At 34.8% G+C, this 22,859-nt stretch overlaps 1 protein-coding gene across 1 annotated transcript in view; it reads right to left on the bottom strand.

The window, feature by feature from the left end:
* The window catches only part of LOC149900979 (uncharacterized), a 149,083-nt gene that overhangs the window by 20,718 nt on the left and 105,506 nt on the right, over positions 1-22,859 (bottom strand). Inside the window, exons 4-5 of the mRNA XM_090111548.1 lie at positions 2,052-2,260; positions 1,506-1,678 (exon numbers count right to left, since the gene is read on the bottom strand). Coding sequence (XP_089967674.1) covers positions 1,506-1,678; positions 2,052-2,260 — 382 coding nt within the window. The remainder of the gene's footprint in view (positions 1-1,505; positions 1,679-2,051; positions 2,261-22,859) is intronic.

Raw genomic sequence — 22,859 nt, 5'->3', positions numbered from 1 at the left:
TAGCCATGGGTTGAATTCTGTTGAAAATGGACGAATGTTCTCAATTCAGACAGAGTTTTATAACAGAGATAACATCAATGCTATTCTACACTTATTAATAAAACATAGATAGACACATTCTTTTCATAGTGATGGACAATGTTACGATTTATGAGAAGACAACTACAAAATGATGTCCATAAAGATCGTAATCCCTCTTATCTCAAGATATATTGTGAATGCTTTCATATATTCATATCAGAAATGATCAGAATCCTTACTAATAAAATGCGAAGCGAGTTTGTATGTTTGTCTTTCTTTCACGCCAACACGACTTTGTAATATGATTTGGTGTCTGAAGATAGGTGTCCACTGTCCAGATAGGCTATTTTTTACTGAGGTGGAATATCTCATTGCTATGGGGATTTCCTTTAAATACGCGGGCGAAGCAGCGGGCCGTAAGCTATAGTCAGATAAAACATTATTTTCATTCGAGATATAAGGAACTCGCTTCAGGCGATCCAACCCCAAACATTTCACCATAAAAGTATTTGAATTATCTCCGAAGTTTTGTTTGGAGAACTCTAAATCTACGTTAATTTCTTTGTTTGCTGAAACTTGGAGTGTTTTAAAGTTTTCAAATGTAATAAATGCGTTTGATATTGTTAAGGATATTTTAGCTAATTAATGGTCATAATTTAAAATTGTACAGATTCGAAAAAAAAGTGCACATTTAGGAACGATTTTCGAAATTTTATACAATTTAATACATTTGAATATTGCGTTTCTTAAGCGATCTTATTATGTTTACGTTCAAGTTGAATACGAGTGAAGAATATATTTATTATTTAACAATGTTATTTTTTAACAACTAAATTAATAAATACTGTTTTTACTTCCCCGATTAACCCTAAAAGCTAATCATTTCTAGAGGCTCACGCCTCAAGTCAAACTATTCCATTCATATTATCATTGCTCACAGTGAAAGCTAAACCCAAAACAAAAGACGTCCACTCCCAAATCCTGAGGCCTGTCATTTAAATATCGGCTAAGTAGGTCAAACGGACAAATGGGAGAAATGAAAAATTGATGCGGCGTCGATCTGAAGATTAGACGCTTTTGTCGAGGTTTAATGTGATAAAGACGGCATTTCATTTCGTTTTAAATGGAATGATAATCATGATTGTTTTGGATTTCTAAAGGACTTATTGATTTTTGTGGGATATTGGGAAATGACTTAATTTTCTATTGCCTGTAATTTTAGGTGGCGAAAAATTTTTTTTACAAATGTACCTACGTTCATAAAGTTCATCTATCGAACATTATAGTATACATATACACAATTATTTCAACATTCAACGTCCCAAAGAACAGACACCTCCGCGTCTTGAACTGTGTGCCACGGGCTGCACGTGTATAGTGCAAGTTTCAGGCTTCACGTGCCAAGCGCAAGTGACGAGCTTCAAGTCGTGAGCTGCACGTATACAGCGCAAATTGCATTGGACTTGGGGCAGTTATACACGTACCTTAACAACTTGACGTCCCACAGCGCCAGTACCTCCGGGGGCCTACACGCGCACAGCGCAAGGCGCGGGCCGCACGCGTGCAAGCGCACCGGCCCGGGCTTCGCCCCCGAGGCGCTTGGGGCAGATATTAGAACTGCTGCGAACTCCTTGCTGCTGCCGAGGTTATGTTGCACCTGATCATAGATAATTATAGATAATTTATTACATTAGATTAACAAGAGTGTGTTGTGTTATTTAAATAAGTTCATCTACATCGTATCCTTTTGAAAATTCCATTATTTTATATAATTTTTGAAATAATTATACTTATTCATATTTTTGTGATCTTCCTTCATCAAAATCTGTTCAGTAGTGCAGTCGTTAAATTGTAGCATACCTACTCGTAAATTTATAATATGTATTAGTATATGTAGGTAAGTATGTGCCTTTATTTATAAAGTGTACCTACCTAAATAAAGCAACAATCTAACAACCTCATTTCATCACCACCATTATTTTAACACTACTCCATTTCATAATTAAATACAAAATTATATACAATCATACCTTTACCCTCCACTGTATCAAAATCTCCCTAGTATCGAACGCAAGCACGGGCACCACGTCTTCACACAAAATGGCGAGCGTGTTCGACTCCTTGTCCAACGTGAAACCGGACTCAAAGCCCAGGTATTGTTGCAGGGAAAGCGAGGCTTTGGTTTGCCCGTTCTTTTGCCGCTCTTTCAAGTCTTTGTATAGCTGCAGGTGGACGCAATCTGAAAGAATAAAAAGGGAAAACATTAAGAAAGATGAGCTAAAAATATAGAACACAAAGTGTGATAGGATAATTAATAAATGCGTGAAATTGTTAATGTTAAACTGGATTGCAATCACAATTAAAAATAATTTGGAAAATCCAAAAGTGCACGCCTCATAATTTTTTTTAATAAATATTTATTAATTATTATTTTTGTTTATTTAATAACAATTAAACCCCATCGAATCAGACCCTGAAAAATGAAAGGGTTCTATTCCTGAGCATACTCAAGCGTAAGAGAAAATAAAAGACTCGATTAGTAAAGTATTTCGGTCGCTATCGTGTTAACAAGAAAATGGATCCGCACATACAGACACACGGACGTCCAAGACAGAACTTTTTTAAACTGTTTTTTAACTAGTTTAAATAACAAAAATGACATCAAAAATATCATGAACGTTAAAAATAGTGTTTTGTCTTAATATGTGTGTGTATGTATTATCTTACAAGTGCAATGTATGATACATAAAGACATTTTAAGTTTGAAAAATCAGATGTTTTGCGCGAAGTGACAGTAGTACCCACCTCAACGCTTCGCTTATGAGGCGTGCAATACTAGAATCATTTTTTGTAGGTTTTGAAGACGACAACAGCTTTTGGCGCTAAAACTACCTTGTTTTTTTTTATACAATTTTCACATCTAGGTTACCAGCTATTAAATCGAAATAACGATAAATTATATGTAGATTTATGTATTAAATTAAAATGTAGATTTTATTGCAAAAATAATAAACATCTATGATCTATAGAAAAACAAAAGACAACACAATTTACATTTTATTACAACAGTCAACATGGCAACGAATATATCAAGAAATACGACAACAAGAATTATCTACTATTATATCATTAGCGGATAAAGATAAGAACGGCTGGATTAATATAATAATAAATTATTTAGCTTCGTAACGTCTCAAAGAGCTTACAACCTGATACGTTCTTAATGAGGCGTTCATAATGATCGTCTTCCTTTGTCTATGCTATTTGATTCTTTATTGTCTATGGAAAAATTTGAATTAAGAACGTCTAGACTTATTGAATTGCAAATGTTTCTAGAAATAATGATTGTTAGATTCGTTGTATCTATTTCCATTTATTTGTTTTGTGTTTAAAACGCAGGGTAAATAAATTCAAAAAACCTTTCCCATGTTTATAAAATTGTGTATTTTAATTGATACAGCGGACCGTAAAAACGAAATGTATGTCATTAATTTAATTACGATATCTTTGAAATAAAAGTCTAAAAGAAGCACAGCTACATAATATAGCAAAAATATCATAAATAGTTCCTCCAATATACCTTTTGCGCAAAAGAAGCAATTACGAATCAAACGACTGAAAAAGAATTCCGTTTCACGTTCTAAATAGTTCCATAAATTGTAGGACAAAGACAATCACAAAGCCCATACGAATTACATTCGAATCTCAAATTCGCTGATTAGATCCAAACAGCCGAGTCACGTCGCGCCAATTAGAAAACGGTTCCGAATTAATTTGAAAATGGAACACTCGATTTTGATGTAGTGGATGTCATACGTCCCTTGTCCGTGTTTCCATGCTATAATGACTTTTAACACTACATAGGCATAGTTCAAATTGCTATGCATTCCACTTTCGTGTCAGAAATAATAGATCTTGATGTCGCCTGACTTGCTGCAGTCTCTTCTGAATTCTATGCGCTTGTAACAAGGTTGCATTTTCAGGTTGTTTTATGCATGTAATTAGAAGGCGTTCGACAGATACCACATTTTTAATAACATAATTTGTAACAGATAATAAATTACATAATTGTAATTTAATGCGGTACATGGTTTCTGGCTGCGTGCCCGCTTTTTATACGAGCATGTTAAAAATTGTGTTATTAAATTTTAGTGTGAGGTTTTACGTCGTGACTAAAAGGGGTTTGGTAATTTGAAGGGGTTCCCCACATTAATTGCCTACTCATTTTTAATGTGGTTAATTCGTTTAGACGTTGTTTAGGTTTTCTAGTAAACTTCTAATAAACTAGTGATTATTTACGAAAATGCGTTTATAAAGTAGTTTTTAGTTTATATAATGGAGTGATAAATATCCAGTTGCGATATATCTGGGTCGAAGGTTGTTACAGATGTTATCAGAAATCCAATGAAAGTGTTATTTGTAGAAAATAACGTCCTTTCACGGAAAATACATCGTTAGTTTGATAATACGGTAAATATTGTACCGAACAAAATATACTTATGTACTTATTTGCTGGGCAAACGATTCTTTAGAAATTTATCTTGAGTTTTATTTGTTTTAATTACAATTTGAAAACTTAATTTCTACTTTTTCATGTAGCTACTAATATTATAAATACGAAAACTGTTTTAATGCTTAAACTACCTACGCTTTTAAAAATAACCGATTTTGATGATATTTTACACAGAGATAGCCTTTGTAAAACAGGGGATGGAAAATTTATTCAAAGGGCGATAACGTCAAATTCACGCGTAAAGCCGCGGGCAAAGCTAGCAAAAAAAAATAAGATGAAAACACTAAGAAAAGTATGTCTTGTAATGTCTGTTCTCGTTACGTGATATCTGAATGTAGGCCGTAGGTTAGATGCCATCAGAATGCCAATGAAAATATGAGTCTAATATAACTCAATGTAGTTCAACATTTATCTAACTGGTGTAATTTTCATTATTGTCTCATAACATTACCTAATTTATAAGGAGTTAGTTTATGAAATCTTTGGACAACTTTATTAGGCAGCTGTTTAGGTTATTTTAGAATAGAATAATGGTCAGTTTACTGATGAACCAGTTTCCAAATTGTTTCAATTAGATCATTTAAACATTTTGACTGACCGGTTGGCTTGGTTGGTAGTGGCCCTGCCTTCCCAGCCAGAGGTCGTGGGTTCGATTACCACCCGGGGCAAATATTTGTGTGATGAACATAGATGTTTGCTCTGTATCTGGGTGTTAATTATCTATATAAGTATTTATTTATTGTAAGTTTATCAGCCATCTGGTTTCCATAACACAAGCGAAAGCTTAGTATGGGATCAGATCGTGCCGTGTGTTTAAATTGTCCTGAATATTTATAAGTATTATTATTTATTATTAATATAATTCATGCGACTCGCTACATAAAAAAAATATTTGACACAATCTTTATGAAGATGTTGTCTAACATTTACTGAAACATTCCAAAGATTGATTCAATTTAAATACAATAATAAATTATTGATTCAATCTTTTCGCGAATTGAGCTCCAAAATCAGACGCTTTATAGATGAGTCCATGCAAACTTCCTATACGTCCTGCCTATAGGTAACATAGTAAAGTAAACACAGTGTTTAAACACACTACAAGTCTACAACACAATAAACACAGTTATCTAGAAGGGAAGATCGTATGTAGGACAAATAGAAACGGAATAAGTAATATATTAGTCCATGTTGACTGAATACAGTATGAGATGTTGATGAATATGGATATGTTGTTCATTAATATGTCGGCCATTTTGAGCGTTTATTTCATTACTACGGAGCTTTAAGTAGGTACTATTACGCTTTGTGGTTTGACAAATGTTAATAATTATGCTAAAGATACGTGGATACTTCGTGGATAGTTTAAATTTGTTAAAGATGGTATCTGATTTTTACCTTATAAGTATTGTAAAATTTTGTCATGTTAATTCATTTCATTTTCAGTCATTTTATTTTGCATCTTATTTTGTCCTGTTAATTCCGAAAAATAATATCAAGAATCAAGATACTCGAGTGACATTTTTGGTAGAACTAAAAAAAAAATGAGGCGCCTTTTTTGAAAGCTGTCATGTGACGTCATAACGTTAAGAAGTTACAAAATAAAAGCACAGATAAAACATTCCTATCGGAAATAAATCAAAATTTATCAAAGCAATCGGAAAAACGTATTACGTGTGAATACTACAAATCCTTATTACATAATTCACCTTGGAAAATCTAAAATGTATGTAAATACCTGAAAACTGAAAGCTACGTGACGTGCCGTGACGCGGGAATCACGTGCGGTGTGACGACACGACACGAATTTATCGGGTTTTTTCACGTTTTTGCTACTTGCTGGGAATTTTTAGTTGGCAATAGGCGGGATTGATTGGTTCTCGATAAATGTCTATTTAGGTAGCTTTTACTTACTGTAATAAAAAATAGTTCAAATTTACCTTTAATGATAATTAATCGATTAAGTACAAAATACGAATGGTCATTGATTTCGTACTGAATTTATCATAATTATTTTTTTCCTTGTTTACTTTCATACCCATATACATTAGTTTTATTGAGCCTCATTCGTGTTGAATAACATACATGCAAACTTTCACATAAGTAACCAAAGAAGAATATTCATAGAGACTAGACATTCCAAAGTTCCATCCAACTTTACACTAGAAACCGTGAAACTAAAAAAGGACAATTTCACTTGAATAGAAATAAATAACGCAAACATTTGAAACCGGCGCCATCTTTAAGCTTTGTTGTAACAGTTCGTTGCGAACGAAAAACTAAGTGTATGTGAATAAAGTATGACCCGGCCTTTTCAAGTTGGGGCCATGAAACGAGCGTTAGGAAGTTTTAAAATCGCTTTTTTCTTAAAAAAAAAAACAATATTCAGCATTTATCACTAATCTTACTGATATGTAAATTAGAATAACCAATCGCTTAATTAATTTGTTCAAGAACATAAAAAAAAACTGTGTATTCATTTTGTTTATTTCATTTTATTAATAAATAATTGTAGATCTTAGCTTATTGGTACGTTGTGGTGTCTTATTGGTAAAATGTATCAAAGCTAATTTTACATTAAACGTCACACAATAGTCGCTTTTGAAATAAGTTTACGCAACGTCGGGAAAATAATATAATGAATAAATCGCGTTTAAAATCCATTTTAAGGACTTTAATTTCTAAAAGTTTACGCATTTAAAGTTTACAAGTTTAGATAATATGTTAAATCGTATATCTTTTAGCCCACTACAGAATCATAACACCGTAGAGTCGTTATCGTTCAAGCGTCCCCGGCGGCTCCATGCCACTTTGTTCTTAGGCACTAACTAAATAATTCCGACTTTAGACGAGTTGCGTTGAAATATTTATATTTCGGCACAAAGGAATAAACAGTTTCTGTTATGCGATAGTTTTTGTAAAGGGCTTATTTTAAGAGTTAGCTAGCGAGCGGTCGTGAATTTTTTCAGTGACTTTTTTACGCAACACAAGTCCAAGTTTTGTGAAAGAAAAATGTTATTTTTATCACTTATCGGCTATTTTGTTGCTATTCTATTAAAGAAATAGATAAGTTCAGAAAACTATAAATACACGGGCTATAAATAAAGTATTATTTGTAAGTATAAATACTATAAATAAATTAAAACTGTACGAAGTTAAAAAATAAGTAATAAATCACCATTGTTTCATTAAAAAAAATGTTATACAACCTCCATTGCTCTCTGCCTACAATACAAAGGCTTATGAAAGCCACATATCATTCAATTATATAACAGAAAGAAAACAACATAACCCATAATGACGTCATTCGCATAACGTATTCTGCCTCAAGCCTCGAAGGACCTTTCGGATATTAATATTACAATTACACAGCCATTATTATAGTAGCTCGAGCTTTTGATTAATTATGTTCAATAATTGAGGATTTACGAACAGGGGATATAATTTAGTGACAGTTTTATTTGAGACTAGCTGCTCCGCGCGGTTTCACCGCCGTAGCTCCACTCCTGTTGGTCGTAGCGTGATGATAAATGAGCTTTCCTCGATAAATAAGCTATCGATCAACGAATTTAATTTTTTCAAATCGGACCAGTAGTTCCCAAGATAAGCATGTTCAAACAAACAAACTCTGCAGTTTTATAATATTAGTATACCTAGATTATATTTTAGTAATTTAGCAATTAAGACTTCAAAAGATATCTTAATTTGACTCGTGTTTCAAGAATTGTAAAGTCATGAAGGTGAATTATTACATTTTTAATTATAATACATAATGTTTTGAAAACATATATACAGTACCTATATTAGTATAAGTACCTAATACTTATTTAACAAGTTGAAATACGAATAATTCGTATAAGTAATATACGAATGTAAGGTAGCTGAAAAACAATATAATTAAACGTTAATCATTAAAAAGTTATACCAACTTCGCAAAGTAAATTTTAATAAAGAAACTTACTGAAGCGTTCTTATTAAGTTGGTAAGGTCAGGAAGGATTTGAGTAAATTTACGAGGACGTAAAATCGCGGCCAGACTAATTAAGTCCTATCAGACGGCCATATTGGTCTGGTAATTAAGATTTAGGCTGCATATGTTGAGGTCTGAGGATAGTGAAACACTAAAAGTTAGGCTTACCTGGTTGTTTAATTTATTAGGGTTGTTTTTGTGAAAGGATATTGCGTAGGATATGTGTAGTATGTACATAATACCAGCTAGAATTTTATGCACCTTTATGAGTTTATGACTATTTAGTTTCATGCACAGGTAACAAAAGGATAATCTATACCTATAAGAAAACATTTAACCATATAGAACACAATCTAATATCCTTGATTACAAAAAAGGCGCATAATTCCTTTGCTTAATTATCTATCTAGTGTTTAATGTTTACCAAAATTGTGAAAGGTCCCCGTACAGGGCATGTTATTTATTAGTCGCTCACGCGTTTACCATTGCACCAAAGCGGCGGTATATAGTATAGTTAATAGTAAATACCAAATAAACTTCTACACAATTAAATTCGTTACAAATAGAGTAATTTAACATAATTCGCGATCACAAAGCGCGGCAATTTGGGAAGTCGTTACCTCAGAGACGCGGTGAAAAATAAGAAAAATTATCAGTAATGGCGGTCAATTTGGCGCGAATCGTGTCATGGACGGCGGCTGCGTGACAGGAATACGTGACACACGTTACTTGTCACGTAATAATAGATTACGGTAAATGATAGTTGAGATCAGTTAAGTGTTGATACGTTTAAATTATGAACCTAGATTTGAGTTAAATATTTTCGCACGCACACGACACTACCTAGTTGTGCCGCCTGGTTTCACCCGCGTACAAAATATTTTACTTAAGTCTATATGCTCATGTGTTATGTAATTAAAATAATTGTACAGTTTTATCCAAATCTGTGGAGTAGCTTTTTTCGTGAAAAATTAACAAACATACATAACTACATCGATCCTTGCGCATTTTTAATAGAAATTTCAAATAAAAATACGCAATATGTACATAGCGTATAAATTTGTATAGATAAAAGTAGCCCCTTTCCCCATATTCAACTCTATTTAAACAGCATACATTTACTTGCTATCTATGCCGTACAACTGTGTTAGTACAAAGTTTATCCCCTGCAACTTACGGAAAGTATAAAGTGTGATTTGAATTCGTTTTCGAATTTATTTTCTATTTATTCCTGGACTGGAAACGTCTGAATCAAAAACGAAAATACGAACCAACTTCAATCTGGTTCTAACTAAAAGCTGCAGCGAAAAGCTATCACAGAAATAATTCCTATCCCTTTTAATAATTACAATTTACAACTTTGAACAAGAAAAACTTGTGACGTCATAAAAAAATTACATTTTGAGAATTCTAAAAACGTGCAAATACTACCAGATTGGTATGTTCGATATCTGGAAAACTGCAATGACGTCACATTTCTTTATAATACTATTCCCAATAAAGCGGCTAACAAAATCTATCACAAAGCGCTTTAATACATCGATAAATAATTCACAGCGAGCTATGAAACTTCGCTTTACGCTAACTCAATAAAAATTCGTTCAACGAAGAAAATATCGAACGAAACTGACACAAAACCATTGCTACAAGGTGTCGGGTGGTCAGCAATTTGGAATTTGTGGGACACTGTCTCATAAAGTGATTTGTTAATTTTATGAATGATACATTTAACATGTGTCAAAATAATAAGGGTATTTATAATAATGCAGTAGGTACATAATAATAATAATAATATAATATAAGCTTTTATTTCCTTACTTTGACAAAAATTTACACTTTAACTTAATACTAAATACTTTATATAATAAAATCTTAAAACTAATATAATTATGTGTATTGTTAGTGATATTTTTAGTTAAAGTGAAACTTTTATTACATCGTCTCAAACTTTTTGGTCTGTGTAGCGCATGTCGCGTGTATCGCGGCTGCCGAGTAGGTATACCTACTCGGCAGCCGACCGACACGCGACATGCGCTACACAAAGCAGTATTCGGAACCGTTCGAACAGTTTCACTTTTACCGTGGTTTCATAAAACCACACAACATTTTTATTCTATGTTAGTATTTATCTTATTATTCTATATTGTAAGGACCGCTTTGTGCGGTGAAAGCCTCCTCCAAAATTTTCCATTTCTGCCTATCATTAGCCAGTTTTACCCAGTGGTTCCCCGCTACACCAACAATGTCGTCTTGCCACCTTAGTAGGTACATAAGACCCACTAAATATAAGAATACAAGATTAATACTAAAGATTCCGTGTACCGTTTTACAAATTAAAGATATCATTATAAATGTTATTTTACTTTGAGTTGGAATAAATATATCCTGCAAATCAGTATTTTTCTTAACTTTATTATTATATACCTGTAAAACGATTACTTTAATATAGAACAACATATATTTCAATACTCATAACAATACTAGTATACAAACGTTTCATCCTAATTCCTATATTTCCAAGTCCCACAAACCCCTAACACATGGTGACCCACAGAAAAAGCTGCAAAAATATGAAAACGGCGGGAGTTTTAACATTCTGTTCCTGACATGTTCACAAGGCGATTGTAGACACACCCTAACATTGACTTTGCGACCCACATCCGTAGATATCGCATTTTATCCTACGTGTAAACATTGATTGCTTTTGTCAACTTGCAATAAGGTTGTAGGTTTTTTTTAAGGAAAAGTTTGAAAGCGAAGGTTAATAACATGCATAGACAGCTTCGAATTAATTAAGATATTTGTTCGAATCTGTTTTTATGTATATTTTGAGTCGAACTCGTTTTTCTTAATTTTATTGTTGAGATATTAAGTAGGTTAAGATTAGATCTTGAAGCAGGACATAATCATTATTCACTTAAAACTAACAGTGGCGAAAAAGCCTCTGAAAATATCTGAATGACAATGTAATTTCATAAATGATTTTAACTATTTATTTCATTGATGCTTTTGTACATTCAATGTACAATTCTAAATTAATAATAAAACAATTCCATCCTCGTTTGTAAAGGTTTTTATACACAATCATAGCTCACGTTCATTTAAAACCATGAAGAATTCGTGGCCATTAAAAAAGTAAACAAGCCATGTTTTTAATTTGGTAAAACAGCGCGGGTAAAACGGAGAAATTAATTAAAGCTATAAAACTCTGGATATTAATCTACTACGTGTATAATGTATTTTGTGGCAATTTAGCAGGATGTTATGTTTTATACGATTTGCAACGATCTCTTTGAAGATTAAAGTTTTTTTTTAAGATAATTTGAGGTAAGGTTTTTTGGTTGTAAGTAAGAGCTAGTTCTTAAACGATACCTAGGTATTGTTTAAATAATAATTTAATGAATGGAAAATTTCTAAAATAATATTGTTATATATGTATTATGTTTGTATGTTAGACTGTTGGTCCAACTGGGATGATATTTTGATACATAGATGGTTATAATAATTATTGCACTTTTGCATGGTTGTAACCGCATTAGAAAAGTTAGTCCATTAAGGGCCGATTTTTCAATGCCCAGATAAACAGCTAGATAGACTTTATTCTTCAGTTAACAAAATATTCAATTTTTCAATAGACGAATAGGACTTATCTATCGAATAACTACGTTATTTGAGGAATAAATCTATTTGCCGCTCCAACGGCCAGATAGCGCGCTATTCGACTGTTAGGCGTTTGAGTTGACAACTGACGCGTCAAATTTGGGATATTTTCGTATGTCATAACATAGAGCGTAGAGTTATTAACAATTAAACCTCTTTTTATATAATTGTTATCAATTAAAATCATATTGAAATTGATGTTTGTGATAGTACTGATGACCATGCCATTGAAAATTTGCCGAACGCTGCCTTTAAGTATGTCGTTTCCATCGTAAAATATATAAATTGAAACACAAATTTAACCAAACTCTTTACTCGAATCAAAACAACAATCAACAATCATAGAAGACAAGTGCACTCCTGACGTGAGTCATAATGACGGTTGTTGACAAATTGCAAGAGTTGACTCTATCCCGCTCTAACCTGACTAATTTAATATGTTTGTTTCGCCACTCCGAGAGCAGTGCTGCCAATATGGAAATATTTGGTCAGATAGTTATTCATCAAATAAATCACGATTGAAAAATAGGCGAGCCGTTATGAGTTAGATAAATAATTGAATAAGGGCCGATTTTTCAATGCCCAGATAAACAGCTAGATAGACTTTATTCTTCAGTTAACAATATATTCAATTTTTCAACAGACGAATAGGACTTATCTATCGAATAACTACGCTATTTGAGGAATAAATCTATTTGCCGCTCCAACGGCCAGATAGCGCGCTATTCGACGGTTAGGCGTTTGAGTTGACAACTGATGTGTCAAATTTGGGATATTTTCGTATGTCATAACATAGAGCGTAGAATTATTAACAATTAAACCTCTTTCTATATAATTATTATCAATTAAAATCATATTGAAATTGATGTTTTTGATAGTAATGATGACCATGCCATTGAAAATTTGCCGAACGCTGCCTTTAAGTATGTCGTTTCCATCGTAAAATATATAAATTGAAACACAAATTTAACCAAACTCTTTACTCGAATCAAAACAACAATCAACAATCATAGAAGACAAGAGCAATACAAGACGTGAGTCATAATGACGGTTGTTGACAAATTGCAAGAGTTGACTCTATCCAGCTCTAACCTGACTAATTTAATATGTTTGTTTCGCCACTCCGAGAGCAGAGCTGCCAATATGGAAATATTTGGTCAGATAGTTGTTCATCAAATAAATCACGATTGAAAAATAGGCGAGTCGTTATGAGTTAGATAAATAATTGAATAAATCTATTCGAGGGGTAGATATTAGACTGTTTATCTCGGGATTGAAAAATCGGCCCTTAATCTATTCGAGGGGTAGTTATTAGACTGTTTATCTCGCGATTGAAAAATCGGCCCTTAAACGTAACACATAGACAGTTTTTTTAGTTAGGTACTGATATTATAAATGATTTTCATCTTCAATAATATTTTATTAGAAATAATTTTTATTAAAAAAAAAGACGTGTGGCACTCGGGGACTGCCGCGGTTTACGCCACAGTTTACGCTATTGCATGCTATGCCTTCAAGCCACACCTCCGTGTCCGTCGGAGTGGGGAGCGTGAGGTTTTTTCGTTACGGAATTTCTCGATTCGGTCCCCGCGCTCAAGGCCCGCGATAGAAGCTATGCAATTGCTTAACAAGTATTGTAAATTATTATTAAAAAAACAAAATACCCGACTGCACACTAAAATTAAAGGGAAATTTAGAAAAAATATTATTATGTCTTTATCCCGTGGGACTTTTAGGATAAAATGTATCCTATGACACTCCCGTAATCAAGACAAATCTAACGATACCTCATACATCAAAACCCATCAAGCCGTTTCAACGTGTTCAACGTGTCACCCGTTCATACAGGTGGTCACAAAGGAAAAGACATACATACATACTTACATACACTCGAAAAACATTACCCTCCTTCTTTGGCAGTCGGGTAAAAAAACAAAAGTTTTATTGTTTACAAAGTATTCATGAATGAGACGAAATTTAATGAAAGTAAAGCGTGGAAGTTTACTCTTATAATAATGTGATATAATATTTATTACCTGTATAATGAAATTTACTGTACTCATGATTTAATTTGCGCTTATTTTTATGTAAAACAGCGGATCAATTATTGTAATAATTGTATTGCTACAAGATTATTCGGGGCATGATGGGAAAGATTATAACCTCATCTTCACTATCACTACATAGTATACAACAAAGTCGCTTTCTCTGTCCCTATGTCCCTTTGTATGCTTAAATCTATCAAACTACGAAACGGATTTTGATGCGGTTTTTTTTTAATACATAAAGTGATTCAAGAGGAAGGTTTTAGTATATAAATTATATACTAAAACCTTCCTCTTTAGGATTTAGGATTTAGACAAAGCGGACGAAGCCGTGGGTGGAAAGCTAGTATTACATACTCCATTGTTGCCTTGATTTTGTTGTTTTTTTAAAGAAGGAAAGAATAATAAAAATAATCTCTCCTTTTTTTTCCTTACATACGCCTTGAACTGCTACGCATGATTCTTTTTCCTAATTTTTAAACATATTTTACGTCAATTGGGCAACCATCGCGATACCGTGTATATAGGATATATGTACTTATTTATATCAATATAAACAACTGACGAGTTTGTTTGTTTAATAGCTCCAACCTCTGGAACTATCGGTTCAACAAATACGCAATATTGCGTCATATTTGTACGCAAGTTTCTAAGTTATTTCGCTTGAAATTAACAAACTTGCTAGTTTTAGGGCTAGAATAGCAAAGTTCCGTACATCTAGAACAAATAAGTTGAGATTAAACTTGTAAACTTAACGAGAGATTAATATCTAAGGATTTAGCACAGTTGAGAAAATTTGGGATACATAACTCTTCGTGATAATGTGAAGTTTGACGATTCGGTTTTTCGGACGACTTGAAAATTAATTTAAGCAAAATTAAGTGCCGTTAATGATATGAATCTATTCCTTGATTTCAAATGGTTCATTAATCTTCTCTCGAATTTAAATTAACACAGTGACACAACAAAAAGTACCTAATACTTATTGCGAAGTAGATATATTCGTATTTTTAAGATTTTGAAACTGTATATGTGTGTGTGTGTGTGTGTGTATTTAATACAAAACAGGTATATTTAATATTACATAGCCCGCTAAAAAGTATTTTTATCCAGGTTATATAATTTGCATAAAAAGCTTTATAAAAACTCAGCCTCCAGATAAAATTGTGAAAATGAGGAATGTTTCGACTTTTCCAAGCTAATAAAAACTTTTAACATTCCAAAGTCCATTTCTATGCTAAGCCCGTGAGTTTCCGTGGAAATCGATTGCACCGCGGAATTTCCGCAGATTTTCCCATAGTCCAAACTTGTAGACAAAGCGATTCGTATTGTTTGAAAAGGTTATGAAATTTGGTTTTTATTGCATGTGTTTTAGTGTGTGTTTATAACTTCAAGGGCCGATTTTTCAATGCTTGGATAAAACTTATTCGTCGAATAATGTATAAAACTACCATTTTAAAAACGTATTCTAATTGCCCGTATTTGACAGTTTACTTGACATTTTAATATTATCGTGTAATACTTCATTGGACGGATAAGTTTGAAAAAGCCAAGCATTGAAAAATCGGCCCTAAATCTAGCATCTAACTTTGAGAATAAATCTGATTTGTGATTTATTGTGTAGGTTTAAATAATATCCTGGGCAGATACCATTGTTCATTCGCATTCTGAAAAGGTATTTGGTTTTTAATGAGCTGTGTACTTGAAACTCTAATTCTATAATCCATACTAATATTATAAATGCGAAAGTAACTCTGTCTGTCTGTCTGTTACTCAATCACGCCTTAACTACTGAACCAATTTGCATGAAATTTGGTAGGTATAGAATAAGAATAAAGAATAAGAATAAAATAATTTTTATTAGGCACACCAAATTACCACCACCAACACAAACAAAAAAAAAAGAAACAATATAAAAAATACACTCTTAAATATAATCGACTAACATAAAAATTAAAACTAAGAATATGAATTGTGTGGCGACTGGCGACCTAAAGGGTAAGGCCGCTCAGCTTATGCTATGCCGATATGGTCAGCATAGCGCTGGTTTTCAGGGCCCCACCAGACAACAAAGTGCTTAAGTCTAAAGTGTCTCTCTCTGCTGTTAGATAATAAAACAATTAATTAAGAAATAAAATAATTATATATGTTTGCATGTATAGAATATAATATATTGCGGATATTTTACCCATATTGTGAAATACATATACTTATATACATATATATATATATATAACGGAACGTCGGAAGGCTCGGCGGTATGATCTCCGTTATCAGACATAGCGGTGGTTTAGTAGTGATGGGAACACCGAAATAAACTCACTATTTTCTCAAACGCCAATCAGATAGTTTATTAAAGTTTACAGTACTTCACAGTTTTGCGTAACAATCAAGATGGAAACGGATTAAGAGCCAATAGGTTAGTACGCGTGCGCCTCTGTGCACAACTGACAGTAGAATGCCAGCTGTCACCATCGTGCCAACCCACTACCCTATTCGGGACTACCCGCTCTTATTTTTATCATATCTTGTATCAACCTTACTTCACAATATTTTCATTACTGGCAACACAACATAATACTTTGACAATTGACATTGACAATCAAAACAAACAATTTAACTACGTGAAATCAACTATGCTAGATAGTTATTATTTAGTACAGTAATTATCGGCGCGCCGTCACGGCCGTCCTGCATATTCACACGTCCTCGTGTGTGGAGTCATTTCGCTCATCTTCACCATCTGTAAACAGGCAAACGAGAACGGTTTACATCAAGCACCGTTCGAGCATCCTGACCAAAGTGGGTCACACTCAAAACTAGGCACACAGTTCAAAAGCGCAATACAAGTCCAATTACGTCACATAAGCTTAATTACAAACTACGCAATATTTTGAGTGTCACACAGACTATAAATCGTCATAAGTTATCACACACAGCCTACAAACTGCCACACAGGCTCCAAGCAGCCACACGGGCTCCTAACTGCCACACAGGCTCCTAACTGCCACACAGGCCCCTTACTGCCACACAGGCTCCTAACTGCCACACAGGCCCCTCACTGCCACACAGGCCCCTTACTGCCACACAGGCCCCTTACTGCCACACAGGCTTCTAACAATACCACACAGGCTCTTATCTGCCACACAGGCTCCTATTTGCCACACAGGCTTCTAACACTGCCACACAGGCTCTTAAAATACCACACAGGCTTCTAGCACTGCCACACAGGCTCTTAAAGTACCACACAGGCTTGCAACTGCCACACAGGCTACGCATCGCATAATTATGAAAAGCCACACAGGCTTGTATTTGCCACTTAGGCTAACTGGTACTAACAAAATAGTGATAAACTCTAAAGATAACTAATTAACTCACCATTGCCGTCACTGGCGCATTCTGACTCGGCCTGGTTGACAGGGACTTCTAGCCCACTGCCCAGCGCTAAACTCTAAGGGAACATAACACTCAGGCATAGCACGAGTAGATCTCTACTTACCATTATGTCATGCGAAATACTACTATCCGGCACTATATGAAACAACAACTGTACCGTATAGGCTTGAATCGAGACCGTTGATAAAATTTGGGTGTTACAATGTATACTAGCGTTACCTAGCCACAGCAATGTCACTGCACCATATAATCTTTTACCAGAAAGTCGTTCTGCTAAGCTCTGCCTTATCAAAGAACATTCGACACCAGAATCGAAACAAAATGAAAACTTCTCACCGGTTTCGTCCGAAAGATGATCAGTAGCTGGTTTGATGGCGCAGATATCCACACGACGTTCCACTCGAGTCTCGTTGGATTTCGCCTCCTTGCCGGGGCACCGCGTTGCGATATGGCCCTGTTCACCGCAGTTGAAGCAGGTTGGAGTGATGGTCTTCTTCGGTGCACTGCCCTCCTTTGAAGCATGAGTTACAGAGTTGCTTGAAGTTTCGGTTTGTGCTTTAGTGTCATCACGATTACCAATCCATCGACATTCAGTAGCCACGTGTCCGGACTTGTTGCAATTGTAACACCTACGAGAGTTTTCGGGACGCGGCTTCTTTGCTTCTACAGCTGATGTCGCCTGCTCTTGAGCTGGAGGTCCTCTTTTTCTAAACGTAAATGCCATAAGTTCTTGTTGTAATTTTATACGATTGTCTATTTCCGTTGTAAAAGCCAATCTCTGCAATCTTGGGTCGATTTTTGCAGCGTGTGCTAGTGTAACAGCAATGGCAATTTGTTCCGTTGATAAAGATTTCCATCTTGCCATTATTGCGCTCATAAATCGGCAGGCATAAGAGGATAAGCATTCACCTTCCTTTGGATTTCCATTAAACAATCGCCATAAATTTGCTGCAGGAGTTTCAACGAAATCGAATCTAGCTAAAAATAGATCCTTTAATTGGGCCCATGTTATTCCAGGATAACTAGACTGTGCTAGCCATGATGCCGCAGTTCCTTTGAGTGCTTTACTCATGGTTATTATCAGGTCTCCACCGGAAAGTGGTTTTTTTTGCAAGCATAGGTCAACTGTTTCGCACCAAGCACGAGCATCGCTACCCTGAAGGTCAGGATTAAATTCGGGTAAAGCTATTTTTGATACAGATAGCCGAGGTTCTTGAATTGCCCGTATCAAATCTGTCAAACTTCGTTGCTGCAATTGAAACAATGTTTTCCAACGGTCGCACTCTTTTTCTAAAGAAGGTTGTTCAATCTGACCTGAGTGGGCTGCATGCTGCTCCTGAGATGCACGGAGTAATCCCACTTCTGATAACGGAACGTCGGAAGGCTCGGCGGTATGATCTCCGTTATCAGACATAGCGGTGGTTTAGTAGTGATGGGAACACCGAAATAAACTCACTATTTTCTCAAACGCCAATCAGATAGTTTATTAAAGTTTACAGTACTTCACAGTTTTGCGTAACAATCAAGATGGAAACGGATTAAGAGCCAATAGGTTAGTACGCGTGCGCCTCTGTGCACAACTGACAGTAGAATGCCAGCTGTCACCATCGTGCCAACCCACTACCCTATTCGGGACTACCCGCTCTTATTTTTATCATATCTTGTATCAACCTTACTTCACAATATTTTCATTACTGGCAACACAACTGTCTACGCCTGTTAATTTATAATAGCAATCGCGCACGCACCGACATGGATTGTCATTTTTATTAATTTATCATTTATTGGCCGGGTAGAATGTATTTTTTTTACTCATAAAGAAACCTTTGTACAAAATGGGGCGTTGGTGTTGAAAATAAAATCTTTATACAAGGAATATTGAGTTTCCCTAAAGAAATTCCAGTTCCCATGCCTAAAGCGGGAACATTTTGGCGACCGTGACAGGACGAAAACGGATTTCACCGCAAAATACGAGTTAATTACAAAATATCTACACATCTACGCAACATTGTTTCTGGAATTGACGACTTCAATTTGGGACTGATTCCTGTCGAAAAGGATAACCTGCTCGTCTGAACAACGATACAGCTAAAGTGTCGTGCCGGAGTGCAGCTCATAGTACCAAGTTAAGTGCAAATCCTTAATTCCAATAACACATTCCTATACCTAACCTTATAACATAAAATTCACGTTCATAATTATCCAAAAATTACCTACTATTTCGCTTCCATTTGTGTAAAACAATTCAAATTATAGTAATATTGGTTTATCAATACCTATTATCATATCTTCACGCCAGATTCCCTTGCGGGATTGGCATGTAAATCGTAATTCATTTGTTCCAAATTAAATTCATTTTTTGTTTACAACAATCTCGAATATCATAGCCCATTCTTGCTTATAAACTCGACTTCGCCGAATAATTTCAGGAGCCGTCTTCTCAGGCAACTAAATATCGCTTGCACGATCGTCTGCGAAGCAGCTGCGTGTGAGCAGCAGCCCGGCTACCAGCGGCAGGTTCCACCAGGCGAGGAGCGTGAGATAAGCATTTTATTTCTTCCATAATTTTATCAAGCTTGTTGACGTGCATTTAAATAATTAATTAATCGAAAAATAATTACATAATTACAAAATAATTACATACAATTAAATTTTAATTTCATAACAATATTCAATTAAACTATTTTACAAAATGTCTACGGAACCTAATCCAAAGTTATTAAGAGATTTATATTCAAAAAGGTCTGCTATTAAGGGCCAAATTACAAAATTTAAAAATTATTTGGACAGAATTAGCGAGTCCACTTCAATGGATGAACTATTAATGGCTGAATTTAAATTGAAACTTCGCAAATTTGAAGCATTGTCAACAAAGTTTGATGTGTTGCAGACTGAGATTGAGGTTCTTAATTCTGAAAATATAGATTCTGAGATTGATGAAAGAGACGACATTGAGAACGATTTCGTCCAAGGTATTGCTTCTGCTAAAATAATGATAAAACAATATGATAATTTATTTAATGACAACGAAAATCGTAGGAAATCGATGGGCAATGAAGACTCTTTCCATCAAGACTCAAATGTTAAATTACCACGAATCGAAATCTCAAAGTTTGATGGTTCATACTTCCGTTGGCTTGAGTTCCGCGATACATTTTCAAATTTAGTTCATAAAAACAAAAATATTACTGATATACATAAATTTCATTATTTAATTTCTTACCTTGAGGGCGATGCGGCACGGATTGTCTCTAATCTCGAAGTGTCAACAGCAAACTACCAGGCAGCCTGGACGCTACTTTGCGACAGATATAATAACAAAAGGCTTCTTGTTGATCATCACTTAGATTCTTTACTTAATATTCAATCTTTAACTCGTGAGTCAGACAAGTCACTACGTTTTTTAGTCGATCATGTTACAAAAAATCTTCGCGCCTTGTCTAGCCTGGGACAGCCTACTGACTATTGGGATGTACTTATAATATTTATTTTGTCTTCTAAATTGGACAAATGTACTCTTGTTAAATGGGAAGAGTATCGAAATACTATTGATGACACTCCAACTTTGCAACAATTTCAAAGATTTTTAATCAACCGTGCAGATGTGCTAGAATCTTTAAGTCGAAATAAGGTTGGTACTAATAATGAATCCCAAAATAATTCTAAATCACAATTCACGTCACGTCCCTCACAACTAAATTCTCAAAAAAATAATAAATTTAATACAAATAGAAATACTAATTCATTTTCTACATCTAATCAAAATAAATTAAACGTTTATCTTTGCATAATTTGTAACGAAAATCACAGAATTTATGACTGTCCTACATTTAAGTCTAAAAACATTCAAGATAGGATGTCGTATGTAAATAAATATAAATTATGTCGAAATTGCCTCAGACAAGGGCATCCTGTCAGTAACTGCCGCATGGGTTCATGTCGACAATGCCAGCAAAAACACAACACTCTTCTCCATAATTCTAATGATGACGTCACTGCCAACTTCAGCACAGATGAACAAGTTGAACCAAACGAATCTGTAGCAGCCTTTTCTAGACAAATGTCTAAACATGTTCTCCTATCTACAGCATTGATAGAAGTCTTTAACCCAATTAATAAGCAAGTAGAAAAGGTTCGTGCTCTCTTGGATTGTGGCAGCCAGTCTTCATTTGTCACTAAATCCCTGCAACGAAGAATGTCATTGAGAACTTGCCCATTGCAGGCAATGAATGTCATTGGCATTGGCAATAATTCTTCTAATACAGTGCACGAAAGCTGTCTCACTCAATTAAAATCTCTAAATAGCAACTACAGCGTTACTCTTTCATGTCTTGTTCTCAACGAATTGACGGGCCGCTTACCTAAGACGCCAGTTAATATTCAAGGTCTCAAAATACCTAATTCTTTAACTTTGGCGGACCCTGAGTTCTACAAGCCAGCTCCGATTGAAGTTTTAATTGGAGCAGATATCTTCTGGGACATTCTAGAAAGCGAACAGCTTTCTTTAGGTCCTAATAATCCTAAATTGCAAAATTCTAAATTCGGCTGGTTAATAGCTGGCCCAATCAACAATTCTCGTAGTAACGAAATTCATTGCAATCATGCCATAAATACAAACGCTACTTCTAACGAAATTCACAAAATGCTCACAAAATTCTGGGAGCTTGAAGAGCTACCCCAAAAAACTGTTCGAAGTCAAAATGACATAACATGCGAAAAACACTTTCTAAATACCGCCACTCGCTTAGAAAGCGGCAGATTCTGTGTGAAGTTACCCCTAAAGGACTCACCTGACTGCCTCGGCGATTCATACTCTCAAGCTAAAAAACGATTCCTAAATCTTGAGAAAAGATTTAGACGAAATAAAGAACTAAAATCAAAATACATTGAATTCATTCGTGAATACGCTGATATGGGCCATCTATCTGAATCACCTACTCCTATTCCAAATCCATCATATTTTTTGTGTCATCATGCTGTCATAAAAGAAAGGAGTGAATCTACCAAACTCCGAGTAGTGTTCGATGGCTCAGCCCCCACAACCTCAGGCTTCTCTGTCAATGACATCCTCATGGTGGGCCCAAATATTCAAGACTCTCTTTTCTCCATTTTAGTGAGAGCTCGGCACCACAAATTCATTTTGACCGGTGACATTGCCAAAATGTACCGTCAGGTCCAAGTTGAGAGTTCAGATCAAAATTTGCAGCTCATATTATGGAGAGAAGATGAGTCTCAGCCTCTAAAAACTCTGCGAC

The sequence above is a fragment of the Colias eurytheme genome, chromosome 17 (genome assembly GCF_061535395.1).
Source record: "Colias eurytheme isolate Ceu_HAF_F1 chromosome 17, ilColEury1 Martin Lab GWU primary, whole genome shotgun sequence".
NCBI lineage: Eukaryota > Metazoa > Arthropoda > Insecta > Lepidoptera > Pieridae > Colias > Colias eurytheme.
Note: the sequence above shows the minus strand (reverse complement) of the source record. Positions and strands in the feature narration are given on the sequence as shown.